General features: G+C 42.2%; 2 protein-coding genes across 3 annotated transcripts in view; both read left to right on the top strand.

Annotated features, from left to right (window-relative positions):
* bco2l (beta-carotene 15, 15-dioxygenase 2, like) overlaps positions 1 to 44 on the top strand; it is a gene marked incomplete at its 5' end in the record, with an annotated part of 5772 nt that extends 5728 nt beyond the window's left edge. Inside the window, one exon of the mRNA XM_083673973.1 lies at positions 1 to 44. This exon is cut by the window's left edge and continues 279 nt beyond it.
* Positions 45 to 2873: 2829 nt separating this feature from the next.
* The window catches only part of LOC310806729 (GDNF family receptor alpha-2-like), a 36714-nt gene continuing 22087 nt past the window's right edge, over positions 2874 to 17500 (top strand). For both annotated transcript variants that reach the window (XM_083672932.1, XM_083672931.1), the window contains exons 1-3: positions 2874 to 3410; positions 4867 to 5214; positions 12772 to 12858. In XM_083672932.1, coding sequence (XP_083529058.1) covers positions 3371 to 3410; positions 4867 to 5214; positions 12772 to 12858 — 475 coding nt within the window. In that variant the 5' untranslated portion in view covers positions 2874 to 3370. The remainder of the gene's footprint in view (positions 3411 to 4866; positions 5215 to 12771; positions 12859 to 17500) is intronic.

Raw genomic sequence — 17500 nt, 5'->3', positions numbered from 1 at the left:
ATCCTGACTAAATGTACCCTGTCCTGTTAATGAAGTGATATTGGTGACTGCCATAGTGTTGCTGAACAAATAAATATTTGTTCAGACATTTCTGTGGAAAATAAAAAAACATAAAAAAACAAAACATTGTTTTTCTCCATCTCCATTGTTGAAAATTATAAAACGTCAACCATGACACTGACATAAAATCTCTTTGACTTGTTGTTTTATAGCAGATATTTAGATTTAAAGTGTTTGATAACATCAAATCATGTGAAATACTATACTCCCAAAGCAGTGCGATGCACTTCCAACACATGAAAATGCATCACAGGAAATTGAATTTCAGTCAAAGTAATGTGATAGAAAATGGACATTGTCTAAAATGCCCGGAAAACCAGTGGCTTTGAGCGTTCGATATCCTCCTCAGAGAGCCCAGCGGAGGTCAAAGTCACATTGAGAAGTTAGATTGCAGTTTATCCCCTCAACATTGTCTGGAGTAGAATTGACCTACACATAAACAATGACATGGGCCTACAGTTTGGTGAAAGGAACAGATCTTTCCAGTCTCAATTGTCCCTTAAGGTCATCCGTCCTCCTGTCAGACAAATTGAAAAAGCTTCAATTGTTATTCCAGTACAATTGAAAACGATTACTATAATTATAATTGTACAGTGGAGGCAATAGTAAATCTCTTCATCAATGTCATTATGCAGTAGGTGAGCCCTTGCTTGGCTGGTCACTGAAGGGATAGTAATCCGGGGGGGGCGGGGGGGGGGCTCCTGTCTCATTGAGACACAGAGCAGTACAAATGGCAAACGTCTGCTACTTAATCATATTCCCCATTGAAGCCAGGGTCTCCCTAGGTCACACATTAATTACCCCATAATTTCTAATCTAATCAGTCATGCTTAACTTCTCAGTGTACAGCCCTACTCCCATATTCCAATTAATTAGTGGTCTTTCCAAAGGGCATGAACATCTGTGTGAGACAGGGGGGATAAGGAACCTGATCCTGTATCGACCTGGAATTAATCGAATGCTCATTTATGTTTAGGTAAAACTGTTGAATTCTGTGAACACTCACCGATTTAATCTAACAGCACACATTTAAGTCCAAAAACCAGGATGAATAATCCTAAAACATCAATGAGGGATGGTTGAATTCTTGATTATGATTATTAATGATTATGTTCTAAGATACTGAATATAATTTATGCTCACCTTGCCAATAAAGACGCAATAGGCTGTTTGTCTGTAAATGCTAATTTCATAAATAACATTTTTACTTTGAGCTCATCATTATTTCACACCTCATACATTTATAAAGAATCCTCTACATCTACCTCATTACTCACTTAGTTAGGGGGAAGAAAACTTTTCCAAATACCAAATACCAAAAACTACACATCCTCATATCCAGATTCATTATGTGTAGCTTCGTTCCCAGCCATCCGATAGGCTATCTGCGAGAGCCAGCCAATGGTGTGGCTGTGTGTCTCTGAGGCCTCTCTAATTGTACATGCTAAACACTGCAGATGCTTTATGGCGCTACAGCAGAGCAATTAAAAACCCATGGAGCTAGCCATGCTGCAGTGCGCCATGTCAACACGAACAAACTCCCACCAAGGACGCTGATAGCCTGCGCAGAGAGCCGCGTGAGCAGGATTTATGTGGCTAACATCGTCATAGAAATGGATCATTCATGGGAAGACAAAGATAATTCACAATGTTGGACTCTAATTGGCCTATTCTCAAACGTTGGGGCTAATGATGTGGCCCACACAGAAACTGTGATTTTGCCTGATTATTCATGTGCAAGTGAAGTCAAACTCTAGGGGGAGATCATCCTCTGCCTAGCGCCTGCAGGGCAGAAAGAGCCCGATTCTCAGATTCCACACATGCCTATTTCTCCCTGGGATAGGAGCCCGCCTGACACTTCACCGTCATTATTCGGGAGCAGCTCTGCAGTTTGTCAATGTCCCTGTCTCTAAATAGAGACTTTGTTTTCAGGGTTTGTAAAGATTTATGATGGTCAGTGCCTACTTAAGCAGTGAGGCACAACCAAGCCATTTCTGTAATGTGAAGAGACTTCAGCTCCTTGTGAAAAATGGGGGGTTTTGAGGCCTAGCATTTACTTCATGGCATCCTGCTTGGCATTGATACAATACAATGCTTTGTGTCCCTTCACCCTGTATTAAAGTTTGAGGAGACCGGGAGATTGTAATGCCATATGAAGTGTGATGATTTTGCTGAGATGAATGAGGCTTTTGTCTTCAGATATGACATACAAAAGACTGCATTTCATGAGAACTGGGATAAGTGTGGATTAGTGTAGTTTACTACTACACCTTATCAATTCACATTATAATAGTTAATAATAGTAGTTAATAGTATAAGCAGTGTAATGTGTATACCCAGTGAATATCCCCATAAAACCATCTAATAACTAATGTAACCAGCATTTGTCTAAATGTAATGTGATGTGTGCAGCAAGCACATTTCCTTGCTACGTTCTATGTTTTATAGAGAAAATGTTTTATGTTTTTTAGTGAAAATGGGAGGTTGTGCACGGATTAAAACATATTATTGGCATGAAAAAGACACATTTTTATCCGAAATGTCACTTTTTTTTCTGAAGATTATGTCCGGGGAGAAACTGTAATCGTGCTGCGTCAATCGGAAACTGGACTCATAATTTGATAGAAGAAGCCAATTATTTCGTGGTGGTGATGGGGTGTTCGTGTTTTGCCAGTAAAACGGTGAGTCAGCATCGCCCTCTGCTGGTTTTCTAAAACTCGTCTCGTTAACTCGTGTGATGCCAGCACACTCAAAAAGAAGCGCAGGCATTCGCACCAAAGTCAGAGCGCGCGCGGCTTTTGGAGAGTGAAGTCTGTCGGCAGTGTCCCTCCGGTGTTCGTGCGTGGTTGCAGGGTAGTTCTTCTGTTTCAGCAAATGTTAAATCCTGCGGAAAGTTATTTGGGAATCAATATCACTACAAAATATTAACATTTTTTTTGCATAGGTCGTATTAAGAGAGACAGAGAGCACCAGACCGGACCATCATCAGAGCCTAACTGATGCGGAGAGATGCCACAGTTCATCCGATATGCATACAGTTTATACGACCCCTGAAATAACTGTTCACAGGGATTGAATTCCTTTTCTTGGATTTTGAAATCTTTTTTTTTTGTCTTTTCTAATTGGTGGATTATTGAGAGGAGGAAATAGTGAAGCTGCGTTTGGTAATAATTGGAGTTTTACGAGGATATTCAAATTCTCACAGTAGTCGGGGTCAACGATCTGGAAAGGGAATTACAATACGTTTACAAGGGAAATAAAATCTAATTGGATTCCTATTCTTTTCTGCTTTATCCTGCATCCAGCCATCATGATGAGGATTTATTTTTACATCATTTTTTCTCTATTCGGTGAGAAATCATTTTAACATTCATTCTGTGAACCAACAACGAGGTTTTAAAAGTTGGCTAAATAACACATACATGTTAATTTAATAAGGCTAAGAAGTGCATCACACTGCGCACACTTCGCAAATATTGACGCATTATTTATATGTTTTCAGTACAGATACAAATCATGGATCCTTCCAACAATGTGCACTCCTAAATGCTGTATTGTTTCATCATCGATATCATTATAAAAATCAAACTTCATTTCAGGTATTGTAACATGAAATCAATGCTATTGACATTATTTCCCTAAGCATCCATACAGTGTGCTATTAAAGCTTATTACTTGGTGCTACATTTTGCTGAACTTGTAAGTAAGCAGTTATTTCCTGACTCATTTCATTTAACAATTTGCCTGAGGTTGAGAGAGAGCGGAATAGCATAACATGAAATTAATGCATACACACCACCACCACCACCACCACCACCATCATCATCATCATCATCATCATCATCATCATCATCATCATCATCACCATCATCATCATCATTTCCTTTTCAGTAGTATAAGACATACAATTGAAAGGTTTCTGGGAAGGGTTGTAATTCCAAATGAATAATTTAGTTCTACTGCAAAAACCCGTTTTCTTTTATTGGATGTCTGTAGATCAGTTGAGGCAATATTTCCCTCCTATCCAATCAGTAGGTTTAGCACCACCTGAAGGTGTCTCTCTCGTGTCACCTTCCTAACCAGTAGGTGTTTTAAGACTACGATGCCTCTATCTTTCCTTGTATTTTGTGATCAATCTGACCCAACAACATCACAGAATTTCTTTCTAAGTGCATGGAGAATATCTATATGTCGTAACACACTGAAGAATGTATCACAAAGACGTCCAAATAAAACAACACTGTAAATTAACATTTATCACAATGTGCTTAATTAATAATGTATTTGAATCTTTTCCTGCCTCTGCTTATCAAAGACAATCTTGCACCTCTCAAATTACAAGATTGAAACACGGGTTAAGAACAATTATAAGGGGTCTTTGATATGGTGCACACTCCAGAGTACATTTGTACATTATTGAGGGTTCAGCAGTTGACCAATGTGATTACATTTGGTCATTGGCTAAAATAGGTTATCACATTACATTTTCATTAGAATTGTCATTTTGCTCCGCATGTTTCATCATATGCATTACCACAATGCTCTGAGATCAAACAGATCCCTTTCCTCACTGTATGAAATGTTAACACCGTTCCAGTGATATGCGATCGAAAGCCACTAAATATGCATGTAGGCCTACACTATTAGAAAGAAAGGTTCCTCCTTGAACCAAAAAGGGTTCTTCGGCTTGCCCTTGTAGGATAACCATTTGAGAACCCTTTTTGGTTCCATGAAGAAGAACCCCTGGGTGTATGAGTAACCATCCACTGAGTGAGACAGCCTCCTCTTCCCTCCCTCTCCCCCCAGATGAGGTTGTGTGCTCCTGGGGCGGTCCCTCTGCCCTGGCTAGTGCTGATTCCGGGCCTGGGCCCGGGCCCAGCTCTGGAGCCATGACGGGAGCCCATGGCTGGGTGGATTGCGCTCGAGCCAGTGACATGTGCAATCAGAACTCCCAGTGCAGCTTCCACTACCGGAGGATGCGCCAGTGTCTGGTGGGCAAAGACACGGACACCATGCTGGCCAACCGGGAATGCCAGGCCGCTCTGGAGGTGCTGCAGGTCAGCCCCCTCTACGACTGCCGCTGCAAGAGAGGCATGAAGAAAGAACTGCCCTGTCTGCAGAGCTACTGGACTATCCACATGGGCCTGACTGAAGGTAAGTGACTCATTCATCTGAACAGTATTGTTTCTATGGCGAGAGAGCTATCCACATATACAGTGTATGTTCTACGGATGGTGAGATTAAAAGTGCTCAGTCATCTGCGGTATGATATCTCTGGGGTGAGACGCTCTGATCTATACTATATGTCTGTCCAGAGACTCCAAGCCAAGCAGTGATTTCTGTCTGAGTGAAGGTTCTTCTTGAGTGAAGGTTTTGTTCTTGTTCTGTGCCTTGTATAACATGGCCAGTGGGAGCTGCAGTGATGTGCATAGAAAGGCCTGTAATGAAATACAGTATATATAATGTATAACGGTTTTCACCCCTTTTAAATTAACAATTAGTTTGAGGGATGGATAGTCACTTCGCATGGTACAAAATGCAGCGTATCAGGACATATACCTCCTCTGTACAGTATGTTGCAACTGCTACAGGACCCTAAAACCTCTGAGGAAAAATAAGCACAGTTCTCCATCTCTGTAAAATAATGGAGCAATAATGGAATCACAGCAGTGAGCCCTGTTACGGGTGCGCTATTGGTTTTCACCTAAAGTGTTCCATATCATCATATTATTAGGTTATAAACCCACCGCCACTCAATGGCCTGGAGCAGAGCACTTAAACCGTACATAAGGTAATACTTCATGTGTACATAAGCCCCTTCAGAAGCCCACTTTACATTATCACACAACAGGCATGGAGTGAAGAATGTCCAATGACATCGGTGTCAAATGGCACGTCATGTAAGATCTAATCTAATGTAGTCAAATGCCTTTTGACACACAGCGTACCAGTCGGAGCGTGGTTAAGTCAGGGGCTGGCTAACAGGGCATACTAGGTTTGTGTCATGATCCGTGAAGTGATTTAGCCTGCTGACTGCTCATGGCACCAGCTACAGTTCTTCAGGCTGATGGCAACATAGGGTTTATGACAGAAAGCTCAAGTCAAATGTGAGACGACACTGAAGAAGACCCTGTCTGAACACAACATGGCCTTCTCATTTCATTGTCTTTGAGTGACACTTGTGTAGCTAGCTGTCTCGGAAAAATACAGACCTCCTCTGTGCCCTTCACTGAGCACACTTGTCCGAAGAATGCAAGTGTCCCATTTTGGCACTGTCCAGGGAGATAAAACGGGCTTTAATGCAGGCCAAAGCTCTTACAGTGGAGCTTTAATCTAATCACAATCCATTGTGCAGTCAACCAGGCTTTTGTTAACTGGAAACAATCCGTGTATAACATCGTTCTGTGGAAACAAACACAGGGAGCATTCCCCACAGACACTCAAACGCTGCACAGCCACTTAAAAAATCGTTGTTGGTCAAAAAACAGGAAAGTTTTTGATATGGATGTAAAGAGCCCCCCAGCTTTTGAAAGGGGTTTTTTTCTCAAGCAGAAAGAGAGACAAGACCGAACCCGTACTGAGAGAGAGAGGGAGAGAGAGAGTGAGTGAGAGAGAGAGAGGGAGAGAGAACAGGAAAGTATACCATGCTCTGTAGATCAGTCTGTGTTGTTGTTGGCTAGAGTGCTAACTGATTTAGTCACTTTGTGTGGTACATGGGCACTTTGCAGCGAGGGCTACTCTGCTGTGGCCTCAAGGTCATTAGAGATTGTCTGTTGAGACATTATTCTACCGTGGTGTGTGTGTGTGTGAATGTGGCCACTGTGTCTTTCCGTAGTAGAACAAAGCAATCGGTGGGGGACTGGCGAGTCATGCTCATGTCTTTCTCAGTCTGTCTGTAATATTGGCCATGTGACCTGTTAATTGAGGTCTTCAAGTAGAAATGGCAACTGAATTCAATGTGTCAATGCAGGGATAATGGGTGGCCTTTGAATGGGCCTGTCTCACTCTCAGACAACAGGGGTTAGGAGTCAGAATCTATAAAAGGAGTAATTACAGTGTAGGAAAAACACTGTATTATATTTTTAAAGGTGGCTGCAATTTTCTGTCTATTGTGCCTGAGGCCTCACAGGGATAGCAGCAGGATCTACTCAGCGTTGCGGCTGCCGGTGGCTGTTCTAACTGGTCACTGAACGATAAGTTCCGTTCCTTCCATTTTACAGTCTTGAGCCTGACTTGGGAAGATTACAAAGAGAACTCAAGGCTTTAGTGTGGACGTTTTTTCATTGTGGTTTATTTAGTGGAAAAATAACTTCAGCTGTGGAGAGGCAGCATACGTGAGACTCTCTTCAGTCTCTTCAGACTGTTGCAAGATCCAACACAATATCACCAAAAAAAAAACACATTTTGCGAAATGATTTATTCCCTGTCCTTTTTCAGGAATGCCAGCGCGATAAAGGTCAGGCACGGGATCTGTCAGAATTCCCTGCTAATATCGCTTGGCTGATAATGCAATTGGGAAGCTGGGACCCTACAGTATGCCTGCTTGTGCGTGTTATATGGTCTACAGTCTCGGACAAAGACAGAGTCTGGGGAGAAAACACACTGGGTTACAAAGGTACACAGTATTCCTCAGTGAAACCATCATTACTATGAGCAATGGTAGCAGTCACCGGCCATTACCTTTACCATCCACTGTCATAAGGAGCGTATTTCTCCTGCGAGCGAGACGCTGGGTGTTGGCCTCTGCATGCTGAATATGTCCTCTATTCCCCCCCCCCCCACCCCCCCGACCCCCCCAAACACCTTCCTCTCCTCTCTCCACGCTGGATGGGTGGATGCTTTATCATCTGAGGAAAAGATCTGTCAATACCACTGGAGCTGATCAATAGAGGTTTTCAGGCCCCCCCACACACATATGAAAAGGATCAGTGAAATATGATGACAGGGATGGTGCTGCACTGGATGTCCTTGTGAATCTCACTAATGATTTCCTTTACTGAAACTGACAGAAGCATGGAGCACATTCTCCCAAAAAAAATTGTGGGTTCCTAATTGTTGTGGAATTGTTAGTTCTTTCCCCCGGCCAGGAGGTGACAACCCATAATGCTTAGGATTTTTCCCACCTTAAAGGTCTACAGTACGGGTGGCAGATGGGGTTCGAACCTGGGTCTCCCGTGTGGAAGACCTAAGCATCTACCATGAGACAAAAAATATATTTTCAAGGTCTGAGAGGGCTACACTTGAGTTGTCTCAGGCAGAGCTACCCATCACAAGAAAGTGATTACAAATCACCTCCATTACATAAGCGGAATTGAAATCATGAATCATGCATAAGTACACTATCATAGCCGGTGCAGTTTCCTTCACCACAGACTGCTGTCCTCAACTACTAAGAAATATAGAATCAATATTCAAAATGTATGCAATTAGACTAGGGCACCTTTAAACAAATAATGTGAATGACAGCTATTAAAATTGACTTTGCTTCGAGCCATGAGCTGTTTGCCAAGAATGGAGCAGAAATCTATAGGACAGTTCCCATCACCTCAGGAATTTAGCTCTATTGATAATGATTATCTGATGGATGGGAGATAGTCTACAGCTTAAGGCTAGGCACTTGTCCCTGAATCCACTTAGGAACCGTCTCCCTCCTCACGGGAGGCCTGTTTGTCTGTGCCTCTCTGGCCACGAGCACCCGCCACCCGCACTCAACTGCCATGCATGGTCTGTCAGAGCACATGAAGTCAAACTCGCTCTTAATTACCACGATAAGTTGTTGCCCTCCGGCAAAACCATTGTACACTAAACAGCTGGGAAGAATTGTTATCACTTGATGAATGTATAATTGGTTGTTTGGGTGACTGTCAGATAGCACAATAGCGGCACTCCTGTGGAACGGAGAGCAATAAAGAATTCCTGCTGGGAACTTGAGTCCGTGAACCCCATGGAGAGTAGGGTAATGCTTTACGTTTAGTGGCGGCTTTCATTCTGTATGGAGTGGAACAATAATGCCAATAAGCTTTGAAAAATTCATACAGAACAGTCTTTTTAAATGTTTAACAACTTCATGAATTAACTATTTGCAGTAATTAAGTAAGTAGATAGCAGTTGGACTTGGATAGCATTTTAATTTGGATGAGACTAAAAGATTCCTGGTTGATAAGCAGTAGATCCAGTTGATGTAGCCACTAGTGTAGCTACCCCAAATTAATGTTCCTCAGTTCATTCAGTACAGTACCAGTAGAAGTTGTCCCTGAGATCACAGCCACCAACACTTCGAGAACATTAAAAAACATACAACAAAAAGAAGAACATCTAGAATGTTCTCTTTCGTTTCAATACTGCTCAATGACAGGTAAACAGACGTGACCCAGTTCCTTTGAGTGCTCTCCCAGTAGCTACCTGACCATGCTCACCTCCGAACGCAGGCAAAGAGGTAATTGTTATACTTAAGCATGCTGGGGGAAGAGTTCTCTGTCTGGCTGCTTCTGCCTTCCCACTGCAGAGATGTGGAGAGACTGACATGAACAAAGATGTGGACAGGGAGAAATAGTCAGAAATAGCCCCCCTCCTCTTCCTTTTTCCTCCCTCCCTCCCTCCCTCCCTCCCTCCATCCCTCCATTCTCTCCTCTATTCACCACACCTCTGCTCCTGTCAATAGCTGCTCTTGGAAAAATGGACAGTTTACAGTAGCTGCTGCATGGTGTGATGATTGTCAATGCTGACCAAAGAAGTGAAGAGAAACCAGAACAACAGCTCCATAGACATGGACATTCTCTTTGTCCAAAGCTGAACAACCCCAGGCTGCTGCTGCTGCTGTTTCTCATGTCAATGTCATCTGATTCATAATGATCATAAAAATACAAAGGTATTTCGCTGAAAGAGAACAACGGTGTTCATAGTCACTCTTTAGATTCAGTTGCCCTAATACCAGTATAGTAACTGTGTAATTACTATAGTAACAGAATTGTATCAGCATGCCAGCATCCATTCAACATCAGTGATTGCTTTGTTAATATTGCATAGTAGTGGAATTGAGCGGAATAATGTTTTTAACGGCAGTTTCCCAGCGCACCGATGGATTCTATATAAGACATGCAACAATGGAGAAGGACACGCAAACAGACACCGGTAAAGTGCCCAAAACCGCGTGGCATTTAGCCAAGGGATTTTCAAAGCTGTTCTCCGTGTTTGAGATGATCAGCCTCACAAGGCACTGCGCAGATTCCCTAACTATTAATCAACAATCTTTTTTTTTTTTTCTTGCTGCAGCCGATTTGTACATCAGTGATTCTGTGCAGTTCAAACCAACCATCGCATGGAGAGGCTGTCTCTGAGGCCTCTCCTCTCCATGTGCTATGGACCGCACAAAGTCCAGGGAACATGCTCAAAGGGCAGTAGTCTTCCTGCAGCAATTCTGTTTGTGCACTGTGTGTGTCCACGTGGTTAACTTGTCTCAATTTGTCTTAATTTAATGTCCCACTTCTTACATTTTTATATAGGCCTAGTTCTTGTCTAGAGATAGTACAGTTATTCAAGTTCATACAGTACAGTAATTCAATCAGAAACATGGGGGACTTAATATTTCCTTTGAGTTTGCGATCCATGCATCCCATTCCATTGTATATAGTAACTTGTCATGTTGAATACTATTCATATGGAGGAGTAGATACAAGCGAGATTTTTTTTTATTAATTTTTTATTTTTTTTATTTAACCAGTTACAGAGGTACAGTACATAGACTTTTATCACACCTAGTTGAATTGTTGGCTGAGTAAATATGGTAATAAAAACATTTGATGCTGATTATTTGGTTTCTTCTCCCTTTTACAATCTTTGCTTACCCTAAGGTGCCTCAATCAGGCTTCTCCTTGGCGCTTCCTTCAGAAGGACGGCAAGGGAACAGTTCAGTTTATTGTACACCGTTATGAGGTTGGACTTCATGTTTTCTAAGCCATGCTGCATAATTAGAGCTAATCTCTGATGTGAAGAACTCATATACGTCACAATTTCGTGACGTCTAGTTCTCTGCCCACAGGGCACAAGAGATTACAGTATCTTCAACAGTCGTTTCTTCTATTTCGTCTTCAACAAACTTTCGGTGAACTCACATAATCTTCAAGAGATATGTTTTTTTTTAGTTTGTTTGTTTTATTACAATTAATGTTGAACCTGATTCTGAGACATGCACTATATACAGAACTACAACATGGCTAGCACATATTAAGAACTACAACATGGCTAGCACATATTAAGTAAAGCACATCCTTGAAGACTCCGATATCTCCTCTAACTCTTGGAGCCCATGGCCGATATTCTGCTCCTTCATTCTAAGTGGTGCACTGGTGGGGATATTGAACACAACCTGTCTCCCTCATGTGTTGGTCTAAACAGCTGGAAGAATACCTTATCAGGAAACATCATATTTTCAAAAGCACAGAGGAAAAGCAGCACGATAAACAAAATGGTGATATCTATTGATTGGATGGTTATCCACTGAGCATCGTATCTCCCCACAGGTTTAGGATTTTCTCATTTGCTGCGGTGGGGCTCCCTGCCCATCCCACAACAGCCTTGCTGTGTTTCTGTTAGGATCAAAATGCAAAGCTATTACACACTGGAGGGTTTGTCTGAATCACGCCGAATGGCTGTGAATTTTAAACGCAGGATTAGGGGCTTCAGAGAGGGAGGCACAGGGGAGCAGCACAGTCAGTTGAGTGCTAATTTGAAAATTTGTACAAACATTGCCCCAGAAATTCAGCGTTGGAGGCTGGTTGCATCACCCCAAATTGCAGTGCACCAGGACCAAATGTTCTTTTCCGAAAGGAAATTATCTGACCGAGGTGAATGATCTATTTTGCATATCCCAGAATTAGCCAACTGTTCACACTATAGAAATTGTCAGGGGTGGAGGGGTGTTATTGGTCAGGCAGACCAATTAGTAAACCTTCAAACCTTCAACTGAAGTTCACTACTTCTGAAGAATTCAACCTTCAGAATTCAGAATTCAAACCACTGGTTTCTGTTATGGATCACTAGAGTCAGGTAGCCTAGTTAAACTGTGTCTCGAGGTCCATAGTACTCCGTACCTGACTTCAGAGTCTAGGGAGGCCCTTTGATGTTGTCGGTGAGTTGTCGGTGAGTTGGTAATGAAAGGTGTACCCCTCTGTATCGTTTATCATGTATCTTTTTTAATTGAAGGAACCATTAGGTATGTTTGTTTTAAGAACCGCCCCGATGAAAAGAGCAAGGAATGAGATGCCTCGGCCAAATGCAAATACAAAGTATGTGAGAACCAATGAATGCGCTCGCTCAGAAGCCGGCTCGAATAACCGCTAACATGGGAGTTAATTAGAGTGAGGAAAGGTGGATTCCCAGCCCATTGTGTGCAGCTCTGGTTATGCCACTTCGGTCTAGTTTCAGCTAGGGTACCAGTAACAGTAAGGCAAAATGACAGATAAATTCCTACGCACCGCCAGGTGTTATTGTTCAGCAATGCGTCTATCATCATATCACAGACACATCAGGGTCAAAACGCTGAACAAAAGAAACAGATCTTTTCAGTTATGGCTATATGTGGGCGTATCGCCCAGATTTTCCAGTATTGCCTCAAACACTTGTGTGAACATGTGTGAACATGTGTGGATGTGAGGTGAACTCTCCATCGTCTCTCATGTTCTCAACCATTTGTCATTGTTATTGTTTTCACAGGTGGAGAGTTTTACGAAACGTCGCCATATGAACCTGTTACACCTGTTCGCCACCCAGATGCATTCCGCCTGGCTTCCATCATCTCAGGTATGAACGTCTGGCTTTGATAGTTTTTTTTTTCTTTCACAGTATTTTTACTGAATGAAGATATGGTGAGTATCATTTCAACACACTTGATGACTATCATCACCCCTTAAGGTTTGTAGTTAAAATAAATATTATGGATATCGCTTCATAACCATTTGTTCACCTAGAGGGCTCTCTCTTGGTTACAATAACTGTATATTTGCCTCTATATTTTCCATCTATTGATTTTACCTTCGGTTTGATTTCCTATTGGGTTTACTAATTAAACAGCCAAACACTCAGCAAGGGAGCTATCGCTCACATTTAATTTACAGGGTTATTACCATGAGGACATCACTAATCAATGCACATCTTATTATAAGACACACAGCTACAATGGTCAATGCAGAGGACGGGGAGACTATAGTAAAACGGGTGAGATTAGGTGACCGCAGGGCCTAAGCCACTGCTATAGGCTATACAGTCACTTAAAAATTCAATCACTTCCTTTCATCGAGTTTCGACAGAGACTGCCGGAGGATGATCCAGCCTAGGTTGTCAAAAGGCAAGAGATACATAGAGAAAGAGGGGGGGGGGAGGAGGGAGAGAGAGAGAGATAGAGAGATAGAGATGAGAGAAAGAGAGAGAGGGGGAGAGAGAAGCCACGCATCATTCTGCTGCCCGATGCATCATGCTTTGTTTTATATCTTGGAGGTACAAGAAAGACACACTCTTTTGCATAATCCCTTTAGCTTGAAGTCAGCAATGACATACTTGTTTGAAAATGCTGGTTTGATATATTGAAGAAAAGGAGAGCACCAGACGAAATACAAAGAGGAAGGGGCTGACCTCATTCCCACACGGACGCATGTTCCGATTGTTCATAACTCAGAATACAACCTACGTTTACGTATGCTTGACCACATGAATTACGAATTGCGTGGCGGTTAGGCACGATTAGGCATTAACTTCGACTGGTTAAGGTTAGGTTAAGTTGTTGGGAAGGCCATAGCATATATTAGCATAAGCAACAACAATTAGCAAGAATTAGCACAAATTCGTACCAGCGACGTTTAGCTTGCAAGTCGGGCAGGTTCCATATGTTCTATATCTATAAGGCTAGCACATCCATGAAACCACTGACCTAGAACAACAAGGTACATTAAGGTAATAGGAAGTACCCAATGTGGTCTAAACGACAGGAAAAATGTTAAGACACAGCTGGGACTCATTAATATAGTCCGTCCATTTTGCTGGAGCAGTTTCCTATACTCTCTTAGAGGTGAAATATCTGATTTGCTCTCCTAAATCTATTTACCCCTGAGCTTTACTCATTATTTATCATTTCACAGGACAGAATAATTGATTGTGGTGGTGAGAGAAGGCCACAGGCGAACAGATAAGTAATTACGCAGTTGTTCTCTAAAATACTTTTCCCTTCGATTTCAACCGCAGCAGAAAAAAAGTATTCTTAATCACTTCTAGAGCGGTAAACTGAACTGAAGCTCAGGGAATGGCGATATCTCGGCACGTTGATGAGGACGACAGAATACACTCTCTCTAGGAGGAAGGTTGGAAAATTGAAAAATAATCTCCACAATTTAGAGGGTTTTTTCGTCAGAGAGATAAGGCCAGGGCACCATTGATGGGAAAAAAATCCCGTTGATACTCTATACCGCACGGTCACAGAGGTAACAAAGCTATTGCCCGGAAGTGAGGAGAGGCTGCAGGGCCCAAATCAAACCCCACAAATTCATCGTGTTCTGTCTTCAGGGTAAAGCTACTGTGGCTGCTATTAGTCAATAACACTACTCGTCAATAGCCCCACTCTTGGCCAAAGTGAAGGAAAATGGGTTAGTTCTTTCTAACTCATCATAAGTCTTCCCCCCACGGCCCATTAGGCTCTCATCAGAACCCAGATGAATGCTGAATGACGCATACAGTGCAGAGATACCACTGACTATAATTTTATTTTATTTTACACAAATTATTCCGTCCTTTTGACCCATTGCTGAGCTAATTAATTTATTAGGAGCAGAGGCCGGGGTGAGAACGAGCCAGGAGGTCCTCTAGGAATTAAGTCTGACACCCCTTAGTTAGACCTTCTAACACTCCCCACTAAGCCTCCCACCTCTCAGCACTGTATGCCCACCATCCAATTAAATCTAGAAACCTATTTCTACGGCTGGGGAAAAAGGACTGGCGCACCAGCCGTGCTCAGCATGTTATGGTACATTGGACTCTTTCACCTTGCCCTCATAACAATTACTGTTACACTCTCAAAGACATAGTAAGTGTGTGTGTGTACTGTTTTACTGTGTGTGTGTCTGTCTGTGTCTGTGTGTGTGTGTGTGTGTGTGTGTTTTACAGGGCTATGCTATACGTACTTTCTTTAGAATCAGTTTGCATTTACAATTAGTTGAGTGTTGCTTCTTTTGTTTTCTCCATGGACCCTTAATGGGGGTTGGTTGTGCAAGGAGTAACCTATTAGTTCTGTGTTCAGTCAGCGTTATTCTAACAAGGTGGTATTACAAACTGAATACTGAATGATTCTCCAAACACGGGCTTGGCAACGCTCATTAGTTCATTTTGTTGGCACAATTAGGCATTCTGCACTGATGTTTTGGGAGTATGTTTAACGATTCCAGCATCTTGATAAAGATTTGAATAGTCTAGCTAGCGCTGCTTGCAATGATATTATTTGTCTCAGGTTAGATATGCATGATTGCCAAACATGATTGACTGTTGAGAGAATTATAAGCTGTGAAGGCTGAAATCATCAAGTGCAATCTGAATACTAAACTTTAAAGGGCTACTGCGGATTAATGTGGAGAGGGAGGGTTTGTAAACCCAGTAGCAGATGTTCAGAAACAACTCAAGTGTTTGGAAACATGTTTACATGGATGTGACATTTTGCAGCAACGCACGCACGCACGCGCACACACACACACACACACACACACACACACACACACTTTCATCCCTCAGCAAATGCCTTTCAACGCGGTCGCATAATTGCTGGTTTCTCAATATTTGTTTATGTTTTATTTTTGCTACATTTCTGTAGGAAATTGTAGGCTCAGTTGAATCCTGGAAACTGCTTGCGAAACTGTCTCTATCTCACTGATAACATCCTTAAGATCCCTCAACAACATGCGCAGTCAGGCTATAGGGAGTGGGATGTCGAAGCGTAGCATTTAGCATATTGTAGCGTAGCGTGTAGCATATTGTAGTGTAGCTCTCTAACTCCGCATCCTCTGGACACCCCTAGCTGTGACACTAGCATAAGCTAATGAGTGATGAACCCTCTGACACAGGGATGCTTGACATGCTCCTTAGGGTACAGACTAAAGACTTTCTAACAAGCTCTCTAGCACCAAATGCCGTATTAAATCCAAACTTTGGCACCCGTCCTAATTACTGTGAACATAGCCAGTGCCGAGAGCCCTGCGTAACCCGGGCTGAACCCCACAGTCCCCGGGGTCCGGGATGATATATGAAATGCACGATTCAAATAAGGCAGAGAGGTAGAAGAGCAATTACCGGGGAAGGAATATCCTTTACCATGGAAAATGCCTAAATCCAGATCCTAGCCTGCTCTGCCCTATAATGAACATGTACGATAGTGATGTTCAGGAGGACGTGACTGGTATGCTATCACTGGCTTCTAATTTATGAGAGCTGCGGAAAAAGACCTCTATTAAAACTCTGTTTATAGTTCAGTGCCACTAAGATTATCGTAAAACGCCACTTTACCCTCGAAAAGGGTTTTATTTGTAGGCTACAGTTCCCAGAAACCTCTGTTTTTCTTGCACAAAGGAGGTATGAAGTAACAATACAATCAATACTTTTTATACCTGTTTTTTTTTTTTCATGTATTTTGTTGTTCCAAAAAACAATTAAAATCGTAGACATTGCTACATAGCATTTCACTGCACAAAAAACATAACACTGTACTGTAATTTCAGGGAAGGGTGGTGGAGGTAGAAATCGTAGAACAGGCTCTTTGTAATGCATGGAACAGAATGAGGAATGGTATCAAACACACATGTTTACAATGAGCCGGTCCTCCCATTTCCACCAGCTTCCACTGTGTAATCTGCATGCAAAGATGTATCAACAGAGCCAAGTTAAAACACAGTCTCTAAGCACATGTACAGTATAACAAAGGGTTGTCATTTCTAAACGTTGCAATCTGAAAAAAGAAAACATTGAATTAAACCTGAGAATCTCTACTTTAACCTAATTTTCCTCACTTTCAAATCCAAACAGTTGGAGAATAGAGCTAAACCAACATGAAATTCTTCCTCTTTCCGATACTTATGGAGGGCACTGTATCTGTTCTACACAACAACACAAAGTCCCTGTTGTTGTCTCTCAGTAACAGGAAACAGCTCAGCTACACTGGAATAAACAGGGTATAATCATGATGAGGCCATTCACAAGGTATTCTAATATCGGTTGGTTGGTTGGTTGGTACCTCAGGCGTACATCAATAGCCATGGACTCGGAGAAAGAGAACTGTGGATTGTGTGCTGATGAGGACCCAGTAGTGGGGGTGATTGTAATGATGATTGGATGGGTTAATTGGAAGCTCTTGAGCATCTATACTGTGGCAGGGTCCAATCTGGTGGCAGTAGATGGGACGTTGGAAAATGTATCA

Source organism: Argentina silus (genome assembly GCF_951799395.1).
Source record: "Argentina silus genome assembly, chromosome: 7".
Taxonomy (NCBI): domain Eukaryota; kingdom Metazoa; phylum Chordata; class Actinopteri; order Argentiniformes; family Argentinidae; genus Argentina; species Argentina silus.
This window is presented reverse-complemented; position numbering and strand designations above follow the sequence as displayed.